The sequence below is a fragment of the Oncorhynchus gorbuscha genome, linkage group LG10, assembly GCF_021184085.1.
Source record: "Oncorhynchus gorbuscha isolate QuinsamMale2020 ecotype Even-year linkage group LG10, OgorEven_v1.0, whole genome shotgun sequence".
NCBI lineage: Eukaryota > Metazoa > Chordata > Actinopteri > Salmoniformes > Salmonidae > Oncorhynchus > Oncorhynchus gorbuscha.
Window position 1 is genome coordinate 59775848 of NC_060182.1, and position 19823 is coordinate 59795670.

At 42.5% G+C, this 19823-nt stretch overlaps 2 protein-coding genes across 11 annotated transcripts in view; one reads left to right on the forward strand and one right to left on the reverse strand.

Moving 5' to 3' along the window:
• Window positions 1-1566: 1566 nt before the first annotated feature.
• Window positions 1567-3494, forward strand: id2a (inhibitor of DNA binding 2a). Its single transcript, XM_046366507.1, has 3 exons — window positions 1567-2030; window positions 2292-2353; window positions 2902-3494. The coding sequence occupies exons 1-2, from the start codon at window positions 1680-1682 to the stop codon at window positions 2346-2348; spliced, it is 408 nt and encodes a 135-aa protein (XP_046222463.1). The 5' UTR covers window positions 1567-1679; the 3' UTR covers window positions 2349-2353; window positions 2902-3494.
• A 1429-nt stretch (window positions 3495-4923) lies between these two features.
• kidins220a (kinase D-interacting substrate 220a) overlaps window positions 4924-19823 on the reverse strand; it is a 94956-nt gene continuing 80056 nt past the window's right edge. For all 10 annotated transcript variants that reach the window (XM_046366501.1, XM_046366504.1, XM_046366494.1 and 7 more), the window contains 4 exons: window positions 16838-16975; window positions 11536-11634; window positions 10421-10636; window positions 4924-6832 (listed from right to left, as the gene is read on the reverse strand). In XM_046366501.1, the coding sequence (XP_046222457.1) occupies window positions 5804-6832; window positions 10421-10636; window positions 11536-11634; window positions 16838-16975 (1482 nt within the window). In that variant the 3' untranslated portion in view covers window positions 4924-5803. The remainder of the gene's footprint in view (window positions 6833-10420; window positions 10637-11535; window positions 11635-16837; window positions 16976-19823) is intronic.

Below are 19823 nucleotides of genomic sequence, written 5' to 3' on the forward strand. Positions count from 1 at the left end.
CAGAGGACGGACTACTATCCAAACATTAGAATCAATTGCGCAGTACTTGCTAGGACTGCATTTGGTGTTGAAATGCATGTTCTGCTAGATTATATAGGCATATTGGTGGATATACAGCACTTTTCTCCCAAATATCTTTTTTTTTTTGCAATATTTATTATAGTCGGAATATTATATCCCAAAACATAATTTTAGCAGCTGTGCACAAGGATAAGAAACACATTCTGATTCATTATAGAAAATGAATACACTTCAGTAAACTACGCATTTTAATCCACAAATCTAAACGACCACCCGCTGCAGTCCACAACAGCCCCGGTACAATTAGTTAGTGCCGCATCACTCCGCGAGCTTTGGAGCCCTGTGCCCGGCACCAGTTGAAGAATGCAACCGCATGTAGCCTCATTAATACAGAACAATGCTACTGTAGCCTAACATTTTTGCAACCAAAGGAAATGTTGTTCAATCAGTGTTTTGCATTATTGCCATCCTGACGAAATGTGTTGTAGGTATTATTGAGGACCTTAAAGCACAGTGTCCATCCAGACGAAATGTGTTGTAGGTATTATTGAGGACCTTAAAGCACAGTGTCCATCCAGACGTCATTCCAAGTGGACTAATTACACACTGTGACAGTGATCACATATGTCTCACAGTAATGTGCACAATCATACACCCTCTTGTTTTTATTTCAAATAGTCCCTATTATGCAGAATCCATCTTTCCCCACTGATCCAGTGTGTGAGCAAGCATGCCATATAGGCTCGGTCCGGGGTCCGTAATGACCCATTCAAAGTTCAGTTTAATGACCCATTCAAAGTTCACATTTCTGTTATCACCATTTTATTCATTCAACATCTGATGGCATGCCCTGAGATTTGTGATGGACAATTCCTGCAATCAGAATTTCATCAGCTCGAAAAATATAACATTCTTATAGGCTATACATCACTTCAAATAAGAGATAATGGTCAAATTAATCACAAGGTTGTAGTGTTATGTAGACAGTGACGGAACGCGTGTGAGGGAGGAAGGAATGCGTGTGTGAGAGACAGCGAGCTCTTCTAAATCTTGACTATAAACCACGATATTGTGACAATTAGAGCGTATCAGCCCCTTCACTTTTATAAATCCGGATGCATTTTTGCGCATTTTACACATGGATAGACATCATTATAAGATGTTGTATTTTAGTATTCTTACGTTAAATCCTTCAGAAGAGCTTTGTTAACATTCCACCCTCTATTTTACATTCAATTAAAGTCAGCAGAAAAATGCACGCTAGAGCTTCACAAGCTCGTGATGCCAAATTACGAATCATCAGACACAGGTAAGGGCTCAATTTTCCAAATTGCCCACCGGAGCTGAAGAGCTCTCACGGTGCCACCTTCAACATGCGTTTTCACTGGCTGAGAACACGGAAGAAAAAGGAGGAACCAGACTGTGAGGCAGTCTTAACCAATGGTAGGACACGAGGAGGGGGGATTGACGTAACCTACTCATCCAATCAGCACAAACACAACCCCTGCGTTGCAAACCCAGCCTGCTGGCTATATAAGCGACAATGACAGCTTGGAAATCCAGTCCGTTCGCTCACCGACCCGTCTGCGAAGGAACAGAAAGAATACTAAAACCAACCTCTCAACGAAAGCACTGAACGTCTCGCACCAAGTCTCAACATGAAAGCAATAAGCCCAGTAAGATCTTTCCGGAAAAACAGCGCGAATCTGTCTGAACATAGTCTGGGAATCTCTCGGAGCAAGACTCCGGTGGATGATCCATTAAGCCTGCTTTACAACATGAACGACTGCTACTCCAAGCTGAAGGAGCTGGTGCCCAGCATCCCTCAAAACAAAAACGTGAGCAAGATGGAAATCCTGCAGCATGTCATCGACTATATTCTGGACCTGCAGATCGCACTTGACTCCAATGTCGCAATAACGAGCCTCCATCACCCGCGACCGGGGCAAGCGACATCCAGGACTCCCCTGACAACTCTCAATACAGATATCAGCATCTTGTCATTACAGGTAAGGATATTGTCTGAAATATCAGAAGAATATAAACAAAGATGCTACATTTGCTTGGGTCTATTTTACCTATTGGCCTGCGCATTTTGAGTGCGTTTACTATGCGCAATTGTGGTCTATTGTGAAATTACACCATTTGGTTTACAAAAGGCATGTTATCCATGATCAACATTGCGAGGGTAGGCATTTTTGTGTGCGATCTCAATAATACCATGTATTTGACTGCGGCGGTGCTAATGAATATATATGTTTGTTTTTCAGTCTCCGGAGTTCCCATCAGAGCTGATAACAGATGACAGCAGGAATCTTCATCGTTAAAGCGGGTAGGTACGCTGTGTTCTCTACTCTGTCTGTGCTATTATGTCCGGGGTTTGTTTGTCTATTTGCCCACAGCCTGTTGTGGCAGAATTCAACGAAATTGAAAAGTCGCTGCATATTTCTGACAGTAGGCTAATCATTATCACATTGTTCATTTGTTCACTATTTGAACGGAATGCATTTGCAAACATTTTTGCTATACAGTATAGGCAAATTCTTTGTTATTGTGTTATAACGCAGCAACGCTCGTCTGTAATATAAAATAAATGGTGGTCTGGATTATTACTAGATGTCTACATAATTGGTGCAAGAAGAGGCTAAACCCATCTGAACTGCAATTTCGGCGGATTCTCTCCCAGATAGTAGGCTGAAGTTGAATGAGAAAGTGCCCTATGCTGCGCTTGTGTGTGTGTACATCTGGAGCCCAGGGTTTGCTCAGTATTTGAGTGTTTGGTTAAATGTTAAAACTGCGGCTTCCTCCCTGGCGCCAGTCTGTCCGGATCTCTGCCCTGTTTGCAGTTTCTAAACACGCCTCTTTCTCAATCTTTTGCAGGTGTTTGGTTAAGGCACAAAACACACAGGACCTGGGATACGGACTTTTTCCCCCTACATTTTTTTGTCCTCGGGTTCTGGATTTTCTTCAATTGAATCAAGAGACTTTGCTTATAAAGGACAATCTATGTGATGTGTTTTCAGTTCGGACACTCATATTATTTATCTTAAGACTTGTTTTGGTCCTTTCTTGAAATGGAAGGCGCGCTATACTCCCTACACGGGGAGGAAAAACAAATAAGAGCTCGTCACAAGGATTTCCTCTTATCGCCCATGAAGTCTTCGCTTTTTCTCCGGAATTGGAGAGTGAATAGAAGGCAACTTGGTTAGTTACTGTATATAGTTTAGTCTGTCTTGTCAGAATTGTTACTCTTCTTCGCACATGGACTGGACGTTGTAAAAAAAAAAAAAATCACACAAAAAACGAACGCGTGAAACCTTGTGCACTCTTGAGTTTTATCTTGTATAGTTGCAGGAATTGCACATTTCTGCAAAAGTGTAATGCTGTACTTAATTATGCTGAAACTTTTTATAAAAGTAATAATGTAAATTGTAACGTTTTTATACAAAAAAAAAATAAACAAATCAAATGCATTATTTGAGCATGTCTCCCAGCTGTATGGAAACTTGTAGCCTGTAGACAGACGTTCTTGAGATTGGAATTACAAGAGGTAACGTGACACAATGTTTTGGCTGAAAATGGTTCTGCAATGCTAGGTTGTCATGATCATCTACAATCCCAAAATGAGTTTCAATTCCCAGCCCATGGGGTGGTAATGAAGTCATTGTAGTGGGAATGTCAATCTTTCATGACAGTTGTGTCAACTGAATGATTAAATGTAAAGAATGGTGAGAAATTGTTGTGTCATTTCTTAGGGGCTATACAAGCTATACCATTCTCATTGACTTAAGTTCGTCATTTACAGTGACGTTGCTCAAATTCACACAACGCTCTCTAGTTTGCCTCTTCAATTCCTGAACATCTTGAGTGTTCAGGAATTAAGACCTACTTCTACCTCAACACGCACTGATTGGGTAAACTCCCAGGGTGTAGGCATATAGGAGACTGGGAATAAATGTGATTTGTCTCACCTGTGCGCAATCACAGAACCTCTATTGACAATACGATTCTGCATTAATCTGCGACTCACAAAGCTGTAAACTTCTGAAATGAAACACTTCCAAACCAATTGTCATTTTTAAATGGCCTGCCAGTGCAGATCGACATACTATTTTGTAGAAAAGAAACACCGACCCATAGTGCTACATTTCAGGATGTCTGTCATGACAATCAATATGAAAATAATTAGAAAACGCATGTGTTCGTTTTGTCTGGCCGTGCAATGACAACAGTAAGGCGAACTACCTGGATACTGCTCGATGCGCAAGCCTAAACTATAGCAGCACATTATTCCACTTTTACAGGTAGAATGACAAAGCACAGGCTCACCATTTCCCCACAAATTGGAAAGCTTAAGTTTCTTTACAGCGTATACTCAAATGTGCCCAACATACGACGGGAAGTGCTTAGAATCGGCTGAAATTGATTGGCCACGGTATTATGCATATGTCATAACCAATTTGGCCTTCTTACCTTTTCCCCACAAGTGAAAGTTCATGCCCACTGTTCAGTGATGCTGGCTGGGATGTCGTCTATGGCCTAATGTGGGTTTGTATGGAGAATCTGCCACCTACTGGTGAAAATAAAGTCTAGCTGATGCAATTATGTTTTAACCCTTTCTATATGGCAGGGTTTTCGTAAGTCAGTCCTGGGGCCTCCCCTGGGTGCAAGTTTAGTTTCTTTCCCTAGCACTACAGTTGATTCAAAATGTGTATTGCTAGGGCAAAAACCACAACGTGAACCCAGGGGAGGCCCCAGGACCCGAGTTTGGGGAAATTAATGAGATTTTTGAACAACAAACAAGTCTATCTTGAGCTCATAGGAAAAGTAGAGTTCAAGGGATGGGAAGCATGTTATGAACTGTTATACTTTATGCAGGAAGTTCAAAAAATAAAATGCATCTGACAGCCAAGATGTTTATTTTTTCACAAACATGGTTTGACATTGCACTCTGAAAAAGGCTCAGACCCTGAGACATATCAGTAGTGCATGGAACACACTTTTTCATACCACAGAAACAGTAGTTTACCACACTGTTCATAGATTTTAAATCTATAATTACAGCACAAAACAGCAGATTGTTTGGGAAAAAAAGACCTTTCAGTCACATGAATTCACAGCAATACTACACCAATTAACTCATGTTTGAACATGGCACATTTTCACTGGTAGCCTACTTGATAACTACAATTAAGGAAAATGTAGTTTAAGCACAAAGCCAATTCTGATTTTTAAGTAACCTATAATGAAGTACAGTATACAACATCGCACCAACACCACGCCAAAACACAACATTCATACGGATCCACAATCACATCACTCCACAATTCACTACCTTTTTCCAACAGCAAAAACTAACATGACAGCACAACACCTAACTGCATTACAGGGACATTTAAATTGGACTTATTCCATATTAGTCTGTCATTATTAACTTTCAAATTATTTCACAAAATGTATCCGGAGTTCTTGATGTATTTTCGGTTTGTCTACAAGCCAGGACATTAATTTATCAACCCACATTATTTCATATTTTTATGGTTGGCAAACAAGGTGATCTCCTTCGTTTTAATCCATGCTTATTTTGGTTGAATGCTGTAACATTTTCTCTCAAATTTTCTAACAACCTTCAGTATTTAAAAAAGTAATTTGCAGATTAATAGGCCTGTTTTTATTTGCATCTATATCAATGTAGCAGATTTGTAAGTACCTTTATTTTTCAGAAGCACATCAAGCAACGTCTATGGGACCTCAAAGGCCTGGAAACTCTCCCAGGACACTCTCACAGGACACTCTCCCTCTCATCCTCCAGAATAATGGCATCAGGGGCCCCTGTGCATCCCTCGAGGGCCCCCTCGGTGCTCAGGGCCCTCTTGAGGATGATCCCACGCAGGTTCTGGTTGTGGACGGGCCCCGTGGTTGAGGCAGTAATGGAGCCTGGGGTGGTGTTGGTGGTGGCAGCGTTGTTGCTGCTGTTGTTGTTGAGTGTGGTGGTGTTGGAGTCGTGGTTGAGGTTGCTCATGGACAAGCTGGCGGGGAACCAGGTTTCGTCGGGGCTGGAGGCCATTAGGCTGCCCTCGGACGGGGCCTCGGAGCAGATGGACATGCGGGCGATGGTGGAATCCTCGAGTCCACTCAGACTGCTGGACAGCAGGCCCCTCTTCTTTACCAGACCTTCTAGCTCCAGCTCTATCAGGTCTGCTTTATTAACCTCTTCAGCTTCCTCTAGGGAGTGGTCCGAGGAGCTCTCACCAGACCTCAGCCCAGAGTCAGACGAGTCCTTCTTGTCCTGGACAATGTCGGATGTCGCTTGGGCGCCCCCCTCCTTCCCTTCTTCCTTGAGCAGAGGGGTGTTGTCTGACTCCTCCCGCCCTGACTCCTCGTCACTGGGGACTTTGTGGTATCGAGGCCCTGCTCCCTTCACCTTGGAGCCCCCTGCTTTGGAGGAGCTGGAATACATCTTCTCGTCCTCTTCGCTGATGGGGTCCAGGGGGGCATCTGTATCGACCGCATCCGTAGCTTTAGCACATCTCTTGGTGGAGAAAGAGGGCTTGCGTCCCTCCTGCTCTGCCCCGTCTTTGGCCTTTTCCTCTGGGTCTCGGGCCTCTCGGCTCTGGAGGAACTGGCCCGGGTGGGGCTGGACGGGCTTCTCTCCCCCGCTTCCGGCCACGTCCAGCTGGGTCATCTGGGTGATGTACTCGCGGTAGGCGTCACGGTACTCTGCCTGCTGCTTGTCCGTCAGCTTGCAGATATCGTTGGACGACTCCTGGGAGTTGAGGCTGGACATGCTGGGGGTGCGGTGGGTGGCCGCCTGGGGGAGGGGTGGGGAGAAGAGGGGAACGTGCGGTATAAAGGTTTTTGTTATGGTTGAGGGGGGAACGGGATGCATCATGAACGTTATTGGTTTGGGTAAAATAGCACAAATCTCATGGGGTTTGTGGTCATGGTGGTGCTGTTTGAATTTACAAGCAAACAGCACTGCAAGCCATCAATGAACTAATAATGACAGGAGAAAACTGACAGCCATACTAGAGAAGAAGTTTATGTTTGCGTATATGTTCGCATGTTGGCGGTTGAACAGAGAGGGCAAAAATAACAGCTTTTCTAACACCTTGCCTTGCCTTGCCTTGCCTTTTGGTTGTGTGAGTCTGCATGTGTGTTTGTGATCTGCCACGTCAACTTCCTCAACCAGGGGAGGTCAAAACTGCCGTGATCTCACCCAAATCCAAATGCTATTTTAACTCTGATGAGTTCAATGACTGATTGTGTAAGCGTATACAGTGCCTAGTGGAAGTCTACACACCCATTGCACAGTTCACATTTTTGCTGCCTTAAATGTTTATGTAAAATGGGATTAAACTGGATATTTTCCTGACAGATCGACACAACCTGCTCCACATTTTCAAAATAAAATTGAATTATAGAACTTTTTCCAAATTGATTTGATTGTGGATGTCTTCACACCCCAGAGTTAATACTTGGTGAATGTACCTTTGGCAGCCATTACACAGATGTGAATAATTTTTAGTAAGTTGCTACCAACATTTATGGCAACACATAAAGTATGTGGACAGCCCTTCAAATTAGTGGATTCAGCTAATTCAGCCATACCTGTTGCTGACAGGTGTATAACTTTGAGCACACAGCCATTCAATCTCCATAGACAAACATTGGCAGTAGAATGGCCTTACTGAAGAACTCAGTGACTTTCAACGTGGCATCATCATAGGATGCCACCTTTCCAACAAGTCAGTCTGTCAAATTTCCGCCCTGCTAGAGCTGCCCCGGACAACTGTAAGGGCTGTTATTTTGAAGTGGAAACGTCTAGGAGCAACAATGGCTCAGCCTTGAAGTGGTAGGCCGCACAAGCTCACAGGACATGACCACCGAGTGCTGAAAATAAAGCATTTTGGTCATTATAGTGTAATCTTTCAAAAAAGCTGCGGTAGCAAGGATTATCCACACATACTGAGCAGCTCATGTTATAGACAGAAGCATGCTACATGGCAGACCAATCCGAACTCATCTCACGGCATGTCCAGCACACCCATTATCTCAGTCATGGCTAGTGGGAAGGTTCCTGTCTAAACCAACTAGGCTCATAATTTAACAATTGTATTCGTATTTACAGTTGGCATACACATTTGTTATTAAAGCACATGAAAGTTCCAGAAGGCATTTCTGCCCAAAAAAAGCTTGTTGATAAAAAATTAAAACATTGAAATGCCTCTCCTGTGAAGTAGTGACATACGCCTAGCTACTTGAAAACGGGTCACAAATAAAGATTTATTGATTGTATATATCGTCACACCTCAAATCAATACTTGGTGGAAGCACCTTTGGTAGTCATTACAACGGTTAATGCTTTGAATAAGATTCTACCAACCTTACACAACTCTTAGTGCAACATAATCCATTGTTTTTGTCAAAATTGCTCAAGCACAGTACAATTGGTTGGGAATCATTGATGGACAGCAATATTCAAACCTTGTCTTTGATTTTCAAGCAGATTAAATCCAGGACTGAGACTGGCCCATTCAGGAACACTGAATACCTCTTGAAATCATTCTGGTGTGTTTTAGGCATTCAAATGTGTGCAATCTCGGAAAAATAAAAAACACTCTATCCCAGCTTTTTACCTTTGCAGTTGGCATACACGTTTGTTATTAAATCACATTTGTTATTAAATATTTATTTTGATCCTGACAAACTCCCCAATGCCTAAAAGTGACAAGCATACACATAACATGATGCTGCCACCACAATACTTGAAAATACAAAATGGATCAACAACATTACATTCACTCCACAAATCCTCCATTCAGTTTGCAACAATGCCGTTAAGTAATACTTCAAGACAACACAGCAAAGAAATTACGTTTTGGGCCTAAATTAAAAACTATAGGTTGGGGTCAAATCCAATCCAACACATAGTGAAACCCTCTGTATTGTGGTGGCAGCATTATGTTATGGGTATGCTTGTCACCGGCAGGGACTGGTGAGTATGTCAGGATCAAAAGAAATATGAAAAACAGCAAAGACCAGGTAAAAAGTTATAGGAAGACCTGCCATAGTCTTCTAAAACCTAAGCCTTGGATAGAGATTTATTTACACAAATACCCACATTGTAATGTCAAGGACACACCAGAATGGCTTTCCAAGAAGTGTTGAGTGTTCCTAAGTGGTACAGTCTTAGTCCTGACTTACATTTTCTTGAAAATCAGAGAAAAGGTTTGAATATTGCTCTACATCAAATGGTTCCCAGTAAAAGTTACTGATATTGAGCAATTTTGACAAAAACAATGGATATACAGTATAATGTTAGCCATGGATATCTGCAAACATTTATTTCACATGACCCATCAAAGTATCTGGGTAAGCATCATCTAATAATTATAAGATATGTGTATCTGGACACTTTCAAAGTCAGATTAGGATATAGGCCAAGGACTTGATAAAGTGTATTTTTACTTGTAGTCTTTCCTTAATGTAGGCTACTACTTTCAACGCTTTTAGTCTTGAAATCTTTAGTTTAGTTTAGTTTATTTTATTTTTACAGGGACAGTGCACATTAATCAACGTTTCAGTAAAAGTGCCGGTTTTAGCCAGCCGGCTAATTTTCAACCCCAGTCCCTGGGCAGGTTTGGTTGTTTACTACACTACTCACTCTGTTTAGCACACGGCCTGACATGTGAATCCTTAAAGAGGTGGGTGGGGCTAAGGCTTAAGAGGGAGTGAACGATGCTGAATGGGTGTAAGAAGAGCTCTCCAGTACGTGTACAAAAACATTTTCTCAAAAGTGGGGTGCAAGTTTATCAACGTTCAAAGCAGAACTACTTTCCCATTGCTCCTCAACTGCAGTGTATGATATACCATTTGAAGCTCTGAGTCTCTACTTTTATCTCATGCAACAACAAAAATTTCAAATTTTGTTACATAAGACCGAATTGAGGTGGTTGGTGACATTTTTTATTTGAAACATTTTCTATAATTTTACTTTAACTTTGAAAATGTGGAGTAGGTTGTGCAGTAGTAAAAAATAATAATAATAATTGTATCATTTAAAAAAAAAAAAAAAATTTAAAGAAAGTAAAATACAAGACTTTGCAAGGGGTGTATAGACTTTCACTAGCAACTGTACTTGCTTACATGTCTGCTTTAAGGGTATTTGGATGGCTTGGTATGTTTGTGTATTTTTGTGGGTATGTGAATGTGTTTATCTGTTCTCATGAGTAGAAGACAGGACCTGAGTCTGTGTATGTACTGCAGGTGCATATGAACGTGTGTTGCAGTGTGTGTATGTGAGTGTACCGTATTTTTCAATGAGTGTCTGTGTGTACGAGTGTACGTGTGTGTGTGCAGATGTGTATACAAGTGGGTGTGTGTGTATTCAACTCACCACGGGCCAGTGCTGAGTGGGTCTCGGGGGCTCCTCCAGACCCAGGCCTGCGTTACTCAGCTCCTCGAAGCTGAGGTTGAAGCTGTAGCTGCCCACCTCGTGGGGAGCTCCCTGGTGCCTGGCCGTCTCCACGTTGACTACGCTGCTGCCCTGCTCGCTGGCCGCATGAGACTCATCCTGCAGGGCCTGGCTCTCTCCGTGACGCTGCTCCATCACCTGGGAGAGGGGACTGTTAGAGAGAGAAGCATACAGCCAGCCATGTGCAGAGCAAACATGTCACCACAAGGTATACATAGACTCAACATAGGAAATATCTACAGCTGCAGAGTCAATATACAGTATAAACACTAGCCATGAAACCAACATACAACTACAAACTCTATAGAACAACACACAACCAATAGGTTTAGATTCAGCACACTGCACACTGATTCACACACAATACATCACCATCATCTTAATACTCTAGACTTTTAACACAAAGTCAGTAATAGTATTTTAGTTCAATAGATGGTGAGTATATCTGATGTCAACTCTATAGGGCCTATATGCATACAGTAGTGGTCATACATACATCCGGTCTCCACATCAGATGGCTTGGGAAGTGCTCAGAGGGAAAAATGCAATTTATTGTAAAACCTTGCAGCTATTCAGAGTCAGACCCCTCGACTGCATGGAGACTGGCTGACTGCAGCTCCCACTGACAATAACCTTCCTTCATCTAAATCTCAGCCATCTTGGACCAGATGGCTCACTGGCTGGCCACGTTCTGGCAACACAACATTCGTTTGTGGAAGGAGGCACAAACGGACATCTGATCAACGCAAGCTACATGTGTTCCTGATTCCAGCCCCCCGAGCGAGCGGAGCAGACTGCAGACGTTCTCGTAATACGGATTATAAAACCCTCCGATGTCTCCAGAGAAGGCTCAAGATTTATTACAAGATGCCCTGATTTTTTTTTTAGAAGACAATAAAACAAAACACAAAACACAAATTTGGTGAATTAAAAAAAAGAAATAATAATAAATCAGGAAATCGATATTAATGTACATATCAAATAAATAGAAGGAGGATATCGAGTATTTAAAAGCGGAGGTGGAGGTTTTGTCTTACCATGCCTCTGAAGAGTTGCCAGTCGCCGAAGTTCATGTTCATCTCTTTCTTCAGCTCTTCCAGGTTGCATTGAGACAGCACCCGGCCATTCACATTGGCCTAACACGGAGAGAGGGAGAGACATGATCACGACTGATCAAATACATGCACATTGGGCCAGTTCGGCCACAGATAAAACCTAATCCTGGACTAAAAAGCACTATCAATGGAGATTCTCCATCAAGCTTGATTTTTATTCAAGGATTAAGCTTAATCGGTGTCCGGGAATCTGCCCCATACTGTATAAATTAGGGCATAAGTGGGCATAAATTGAGTAAAGTAGGCCCATATGTACAGTTCCAGGCAAATGTTTGGACACACCCAATCATTTAAGGGTTTTTCTTTATTTTGACTATTTTTAACATTGTAGAATAATAGTGGAGACATCAAACATATAATAACACATATGGAATCATGAAGTAACCAAAACAGTGTTAAACAAATCAAAATAGATTTTATATTTGAGATTCTTAAAAGTTCCCACCATTTGTCTTCATGACAGCTTTGCACACTCTTGACATTCTCTCAACCAGCTTCATCTGGAATGCTTTTCCTACAGTCCTGAATGAGTTCCCACATATGCTGAGAGAGGCAGAGGCTGCTTGTTGGCTGTTTTTCCTTCGCTCTGCAGTCCAAACAATCTCAATTGGGTTGAGGTTAGGTCATTGTGGAGGCCAGGGCATCTGTTTCAGCACTCCATCACTCTCCTTCTTGGTCAAATAGCCCTTACACAGCCTGGAGGTGTGCTATGGGTTATTGTCCTGTTGAAAAAAAAAATGGTAGTCCCACTAAACGCAAAACAGATGGGATGGCGTATTGCTAGAGAATTCTGCGACCATGCTGGTTAAGTGTGCCTTGAATTCTAAAGATATCACCAGCAAAGCACCCCCACACCACCTCCTCCATGCTTCACGGTTGGAACCACACATACGGAGATCATCCGTTCACCTATTCTGCGTCTCACAAAGACACAGCGGTTGGAACCAAAAACCTCAAATTTGGACTCATTACACCAAAGGACAGATTTCCACCGGTCTAACATCCATTGAGCATGTTTCTTTGCCCAAGCAAGTCCCTTCTTCTTATTGCTGTCCTTTAGTAGTGGTCTCTTTGCATCAATTCAACCATGAAGGCCTGATTCATGCAGTCTCCTGTGAACAGTTGATGCTGAGATGTGTCTGTTACTTGAACTCTGTGAAGCATTTATTTGGGCTGCAATTTCTTAGGCTGGTAATTCTAATGAACTTATCCTCTGCAGCAAAGTTAACTCTGGGTCTTCCTTTCCTGTGGTGGTCCTCATGAGAGCCAGTTTCATCATAGTGCTTGATGGTTTTTGCGACTGCACTTGAAGAAACGTTCAAAGTTCTTGAGATTTTCCGCATTGACTAACCTTCATGTCTTAATCTCTTTGCTTATTTGAGCTTTTCTTACCATAATATGGACTTGGTCTTTTACCAAATAGGGATATCTTCTGTATACCAACCCTACCTTGTCATGACACAACTGATTGGCTCAAACACATTAAGATGGAAAGAAATTCCACAAATTAACTTAACAGTGCACACCTGTTAATTGAAATACATTCCAGGTGACTACCTCATGAAGCTGGTTAAGAGAATGCCAAGAGTGTGCAAAGCTATCATCCATGCAAAGGGTGGCTACTACCTTCCGATGGTATACAGTAGTCCTGGGCCACATTTCCAAACATGAGCTTGTATGAACTCTACATTGCTATACTTTCCTCAGGAAACAAATGTGTCCCCGGTTCTGCACCTCACAAAACAATAAATCATTTTACAAAGACAATGTCTCACTTAAAGTGTTGTTAGGTGGGCCGACTTGAGTCTAGAGCAGTGGTTCTTCAAACATTCAACCTCCAGCTGCATACCCCCTCTAGCACCAGGGTCAGCGCACTCTCAAATGTTGTTTTTAACCATCATTGTAAGCCTGCACACACACACACCCCTACGTCTTTTTCAATTTTCGCCTAAAATGACATACCCAAATCTTACTGCCTGTAGCTCAGGCCCTGAAGCAAGGATATGCATATTCTTGGTACCATTTGAAAGGGAAACACTTTGAAGTTTATTGAAATGCGAAAGGAATGTAGGAGAATATAACACAATATATCTGGTAAAAGATAATACAAAGAAAAATAACAACAGTTCTTTTGCATTTTCTTTGTACCATCATCTTTGAAATGCAAGTGAAAGGCCATAATGTATTATTCCAGCCCAGGTGCAATTTAGATTCCAGCCCAGCAGTGTGCACGCAAAGTTTTAGTCCAATGAACCATTACATTTCTGTTCAAAATATCGTATCAAGACTGCCCAAAGTCCGCCTAATTTGTTTAGTAATAACTTTCATGTTCAAAACTGTGCACTCTCCTCAAACAATAGCATGGTATTATTTCACTGTAATAGCTACTGTAAATTGGACTGTGCAGTTAGATTAACAAGAATTTAAGCTTTCTGCCAATGTCAGACATGTCTATGTCCTGGGAAATATTCTTGTTACTTACAACGTCATGCTAATCGCATTAGCCTATGTTAGCTCAACTGTCCCATAAGAATAAGTGTGAATTTTTGTCACAACATAGCTTGCAGAAAGTGACAAATAGTTCTTATAGAACCAGGGCACAAATAATAATAATCAATAATTTTGCTCTTTATTTAGCCATCTTACAGAAAAAAATGTATTTGTTCCCCAAAGATTGTGAATAACTCACCACAGGTTAATAAGGGTGTGCTTGAAAGGATGTTGGGTTGTATTGGAGAGAGTCTCAGTCTTAAATAATTTTCTACACAATCTACTTTCACATAGGTACGTGGTGTAAAAGGGCATCAATGTCTTAACAGCGTGATTTGCCAAGGCAGGATACTCTGAGCGCAGCCCTATCCAGAAATCTGGCAGTGGCTTCTGATTAAATTCAATTTTCACAGAACCACTTGTTGCAATTTCGATGAGGCTCTCTTGTTCGATATGTGGACTGGGGACAGGGCACGAAAGGAATAATGAATCCAGTTGTTTGTGTCGTCCATTTCGGGAAAGTACCTGCATAATTGCTCACCCAGCTCCCTCAGATGCTTCGCTATATCACATTTGACATTGTCTGTAAGCTTGAGTTCATTTGCACACAAAACTCGAAGTCATCTTTATGCTCACTCCAAAAACTCCCATGGCTTATTTTTAAATTTACAACTGCGACCTGGCCAAGATGTGGTCCTTCTGTAGCTCAGTTGGTAGAGCATGGCGCTTGTAACGCCAGGGTAGTGGGTTCGATCCCCCGGGACCACCCATACGTAGAATGTATGCACACATGTCTGTAAGTCGCTTTGGATAAAAGCGTCTGCTAAATGGCATATATTATTATTATTATAAAGCAAAGCAGTGCAAATCAAACAACAACACAGGGTTACACATGGAATAAACAAACATACATTCAACAACACAATAAAAAAAAAGTATATATACAGTTTGTGCAAATGAGGTAAGATAAGCGAGGTAAGGCAATAAATAGGCCATTAGTGGTGAAATAATTACAATTTAGCAATGAAACATTTGACATTGTGTTATTTCGCTAAACACCAGATGGTATAATTTTATTTTTGGCAGTGAAATGGAGGCTACTCAGGCGAGACAAAAACCTCACCCAAATGTGTCGCCCAATTGGAAAATGTACCGTTTGAAAATGTGAAGAAAATAATGTGAATCACATTTTTATTTGGCATACCCCCGTCGGCATTGCTATGCGTCACACAGTTTGGGAAGACCTGGTCTACAGGAATTGACATATTACCTAGACATTAATGACATCCTGTCTAAATGAACTGGAAGCTCAATGCAGATAGCGACTTTGGCTGTTTTGTTGGGCCATATAAAGGCTACTGAGATCATTATTAAAAGGCCCAGTGCAGTAAAAAATGTGATTGCCATGTGTTTTAAAGTATGTGGATACCCCTTCAATTTTGTTGATATGGCTATTTCAGCCACATCAATTGCGGACAGGTGTGATGGAGCTTTGGCCTGCCTAGTGACATCATCCAACGGTAAATTAGTTAATAGACCAATAAGAAAGAAGTTCCAAACCTCTCTACCAATAACAGCTAGCTTTCAGTTTTCCCCTCCCCACTCCAACCACCACCAGACAGTCCTAGCAAAAAATCTTGCTTGAGAAATTGCTCTTTGCTAAGAAGCTATTTTTAAAACAATCACAGTGCAGTATGGAATTGTTAACCAGAAATGATTTAATATTGAGGTAAAAACAGCTGCATATTAACTTTAATACAGACAGAAATTAAACCCTTGGGTGTTGATCAATATGCTCCACACTCTCATGCTGCAAGTTTGTTCTCTGAGGCCTTGAGTACATACAAATTTACATTTGAAAAGCAATGCGCACTCCCATGCTACTGCATTAACTTTGAACAATACAAAACTAAACAAGATAACTACATAAAGCAAACGTGAGCTTGTAACTTCATAATTATCAGCTAGCTATATGTGAATCCTATTAATCTAGCCAGCCAGTAGCTGGCTAACGTTAGCTACAAATTCTTAATGGGTAGCTAGCGAGCAGCTAATTCTTCATTAGCCAGCCTCTGGTCTATGCACACTACAGTGGATATTCTAGGCAGTTAAACATGCCAAAATTAACACAGTATGTATTTATTAACCGTATCAACATAAATATTGTATTCAGGTAACATATGCGATGCGAGTGGGCAACATTTCAAAGTCGGAGTTGATTTTATTTTTACAGGGACAGTGCACGTTAATCATCGTTTCAGTAAAAGTGCCGGTTTTAGCCTTGATGATTTTCTCTCACCTCAGCTCAAAACCCGATGGCATTCAAGAAATGTTGAGATGTATTTTATGTGGTTGTGTCATATTACGTTCATATTTCAGTTGAAGCTTGCATCGGAGCATGCTTTGAAAAGTACGCATCTGACAATTGGCCTCTGTTCTGCATACTTTGATTTGGACTCATGCTCCAACTGTTCCGTTGTGACACAAATTGCATATTGAGATACACCCCTTGTGTGAAATGGACACACTGACATGACTGATATTGAATCTTTTGAATCAACTTTATTGACAGAAGTGTTGTATATGCAAACGTAGGAGGCCGAGTGTGTGTATATGAGGTGTGTGTGTGTGTGTGTGTGTGTGTGTGTGTGTGTGTGTGTGTGTGTGTGTGTGTGTGTGTGTGTGTGTGTGTGTGTGTGTGTGTGTGTGTGTGTGTGTGGATAGCAGGCCTCACCTTCTTGATGGTGGCGGTGTACTGGGCCAGCATGCAAGGGTCCATGCCGTCGATGTGTGTGACGAGCTCACACACCACGTCCGTGTTCAGAGAGCTGAGGAGTACCACAGGGGCGCCTGGTACCCCGGAGCCAGAACCCTGTCCCACACACACACAGGGAGACAGACAGAAACAGTCAGAATCACCATTTGACTAAGTAGCGTAGCATGGATAATTTACAACCACTGCAACAACTCATACGGTTAGCTCAATGCTTTAACCACCACAGCGTAGCGTTACAACCACCACAGCGTAGCATTACAACCACCACAGCGTAGCATTACAACCACCACAGCGTAGCGTTACAACCACCACAGCGTAGCGTTACAACCACCACAGCGTAGCATTACAACCACCACAGCGTAGCGTTACAACCACCACAGAGTAGCATTACAACCACCACAGCGTAGCGTTACAACCACCACAGCGTAGCATTACAACCACCACAGCGTAGCATTACAACCACCACAGCGTAGCGTTACAACCACCACAGCGTAGCGTTACAACCACCACAGCGTAGCGTTACAACCACCACAGCTAGGTTAATATGGACGAAGGTTAACACTGGAGTATCTTATTCACTGCAACCAGGAATACTAGTCCCTTTTTCACAGCATGGCACAAAGACAAAAGAGCAAGCAAAACCAAAATGCAATTATCTTTGTTAGTGCAAGCACCTGTGAGGTAACAATAGAAGAGCATTGTAACTAAAGTGGCACCAGATGTGCAATATGGGCTCTGTTGGGGGTCTTTATGTTAATCTGAACACTGTAGATGGTAGTGCAGTATTCAATGTACACACATGAGCCGTGTGTGTGTGCACGTCTCCCCCTCATATAAGCTAGAAGAGTAGCCAATATCCTCGCCCCCCTAATGATCTCGAACCAGAGACTCCCAGCTAGCCTGACATGCCACCCACTAGCAGTGAAACAAAACACAACAACCCTCCTTCTCCCTCCCCCCGCTCTCTCTTTCTCTCTATTAATACCACTAGGACATGGTTTCAGACTGAGCTACAACAAAACAACAGCTTTGTCGACATGGGCGAGAAGGCGGCGAGGCTTAGAAGATGTCTGTGCTTGCTCTCTCGCTGCGAGTGCTTGTTAGAGAAAATAAGCTGTGGACGTCTTAACAGAGCCGAGCAGAACGGGGGGGGGGGTCTCTCTGTGAAAGGAGACAGAGGGTGAAGGTCAGTTAGGGAGGTTAGCTACTGTACACAGACAGTGCTGAAGGAGTGTAGCGTACTGCTGTATTAGCTGCACTCTGCACTAATAGTGTGTGCGCGTGTGTGTGTGTGCGTGTGCGTGTGTGTGTGTGTGTGTGTGTGTGTGTGTGTGTGTGTGTGTGTGTGTGTGTGTGTGTGTGTGTGTGTGTGTGTGTATAGCAGTCAAAACTTGCTGTAGCACACTAATCTGCATGTCTGCTAATGCAAAGGAACAAGTATCAAAGAAACATAGACAACTTTACCTGTTAAGTTTTATAGACATGTCTTGTGTCAGTTTGATTAGCATGCCCCTGCAGCCTTTTTCATTAAAAGCACCAGAGAGAGCAATTATCTAGTAGACTGTAGAGCTCCTAAATAATGATGGCCCATGTGATTTCTGCTTCTTAGGTGTAGAAATTAGACTACTTGACAGGCATTTTGAAACATGCTCCTAAATTGAGTCTCGCAAACATGGCAACCAAAACGCTCCGGTGAGTTTTGTTGAACTCGACTAGAAGTAGGATTCGTGACACATCATACGTTGGATGACCTAGAAGAGGCCTAAATCCTCAAAATATTGTACATTCAACCACATGAAACGACCTTATCTAGAGGAAAATACATTATCTGTGTTCTAATGCATGTCGGGCGGAGGGAAAAGCATGACGTGTTATATTAGCTGGTGGAGGTGAGGTAGAAAGGTGGCGAGAAAGTTAGAGACAGTGAAATCCAAAGAGATGAGTGTACCTGACAGGCTGTGACAAAAAACTGCTCTGGGGAGAGCGAGAGACAGAGAGACAGACAGAGAGACAGGATATTAGACCACATGCTGAAGTCATCATAGAACGCAAGAGGACAGGAGACACATTCACGTCAGACTAGAAAACAAGACATTTATCTTGAACCACAGCAGGCAAAGGCACTTTTACAACATTCCATCAAGCAAAGACAAACTGAGAAGCCATTTAGTTTCAAATTATTACAGTAGGAAACAAAAAAATATATATATATTTTTAGAAACAGAGGACATTCAGAAGATGATCTTTGCAGAGAGGACGGACAGCACAGAGCGTGATGTTTGCAGAGAAAGTGAAGCGGAGAGGAGAGAAAGAGAGCACTCTTCTCCCCTAACACAGAAAATACGAAGTTTCCATTCTGAGGAAGCCTCAAAACCGGGTCCTCCACCCAGACTTTGTATGTGTGACTGTGTACACTGTGTCAGTGTGTTACGCTGTGCCATTACGTACACGCATGTGAGTGTGTGTGTGTGTATGTATGCACACAAGTGTGTGTAACTGTGTGTGTGTGTGAGCTCGCTGTGTGTGATAAGGCTGTAATTACAGTGGTGCGGGGCGTGGGCAGCAGAGGGATGGGGAAGAGGAAACAGAGGCCTGTGAGGGAGGAAGCATCTCTGTGAGAAGATAAGCCCTTGTGCACATTGAGTTGCTGCTTCCGTCCTGCTAGCCTCTGATGCTAATCCCGTCCTCATCCAGCCCTATGGGGATATAGCCGCTACACTATTCATCAGCTGGGGCTAGGCAATTACACTGGGCTGCCCACTGCACACACATACAGACTGTGCTATATACACACAGACCAACAGAGAGAGAGGAGAGAGTATTAGAGGGATAGAGAGAGGGTGGGATACAGAGGGTGATGGGGATTGAAAGAGATGGAGATGGATCAGTGAGGACAGTAGGCATATAGGCCTTTTCCTTCCATAGTGAACAGAAATAGTCAGCC

Coding starts and splice junctions, on each gene's coding strand:
- id2a (XM_046366507.1), top strand. CDS start 1,680: ATGAAAGCAATAAGCCCAGTAAGATCTTTCCGGAAAAACAGCGCGAAT. Junction 2,031..2,291: donor TCAGCATCTTGTCATTACAG/GTAAGGATATTG, acceptor TTTGTTTTTCAG/TCTCCGGAGTTCCCATCAGA.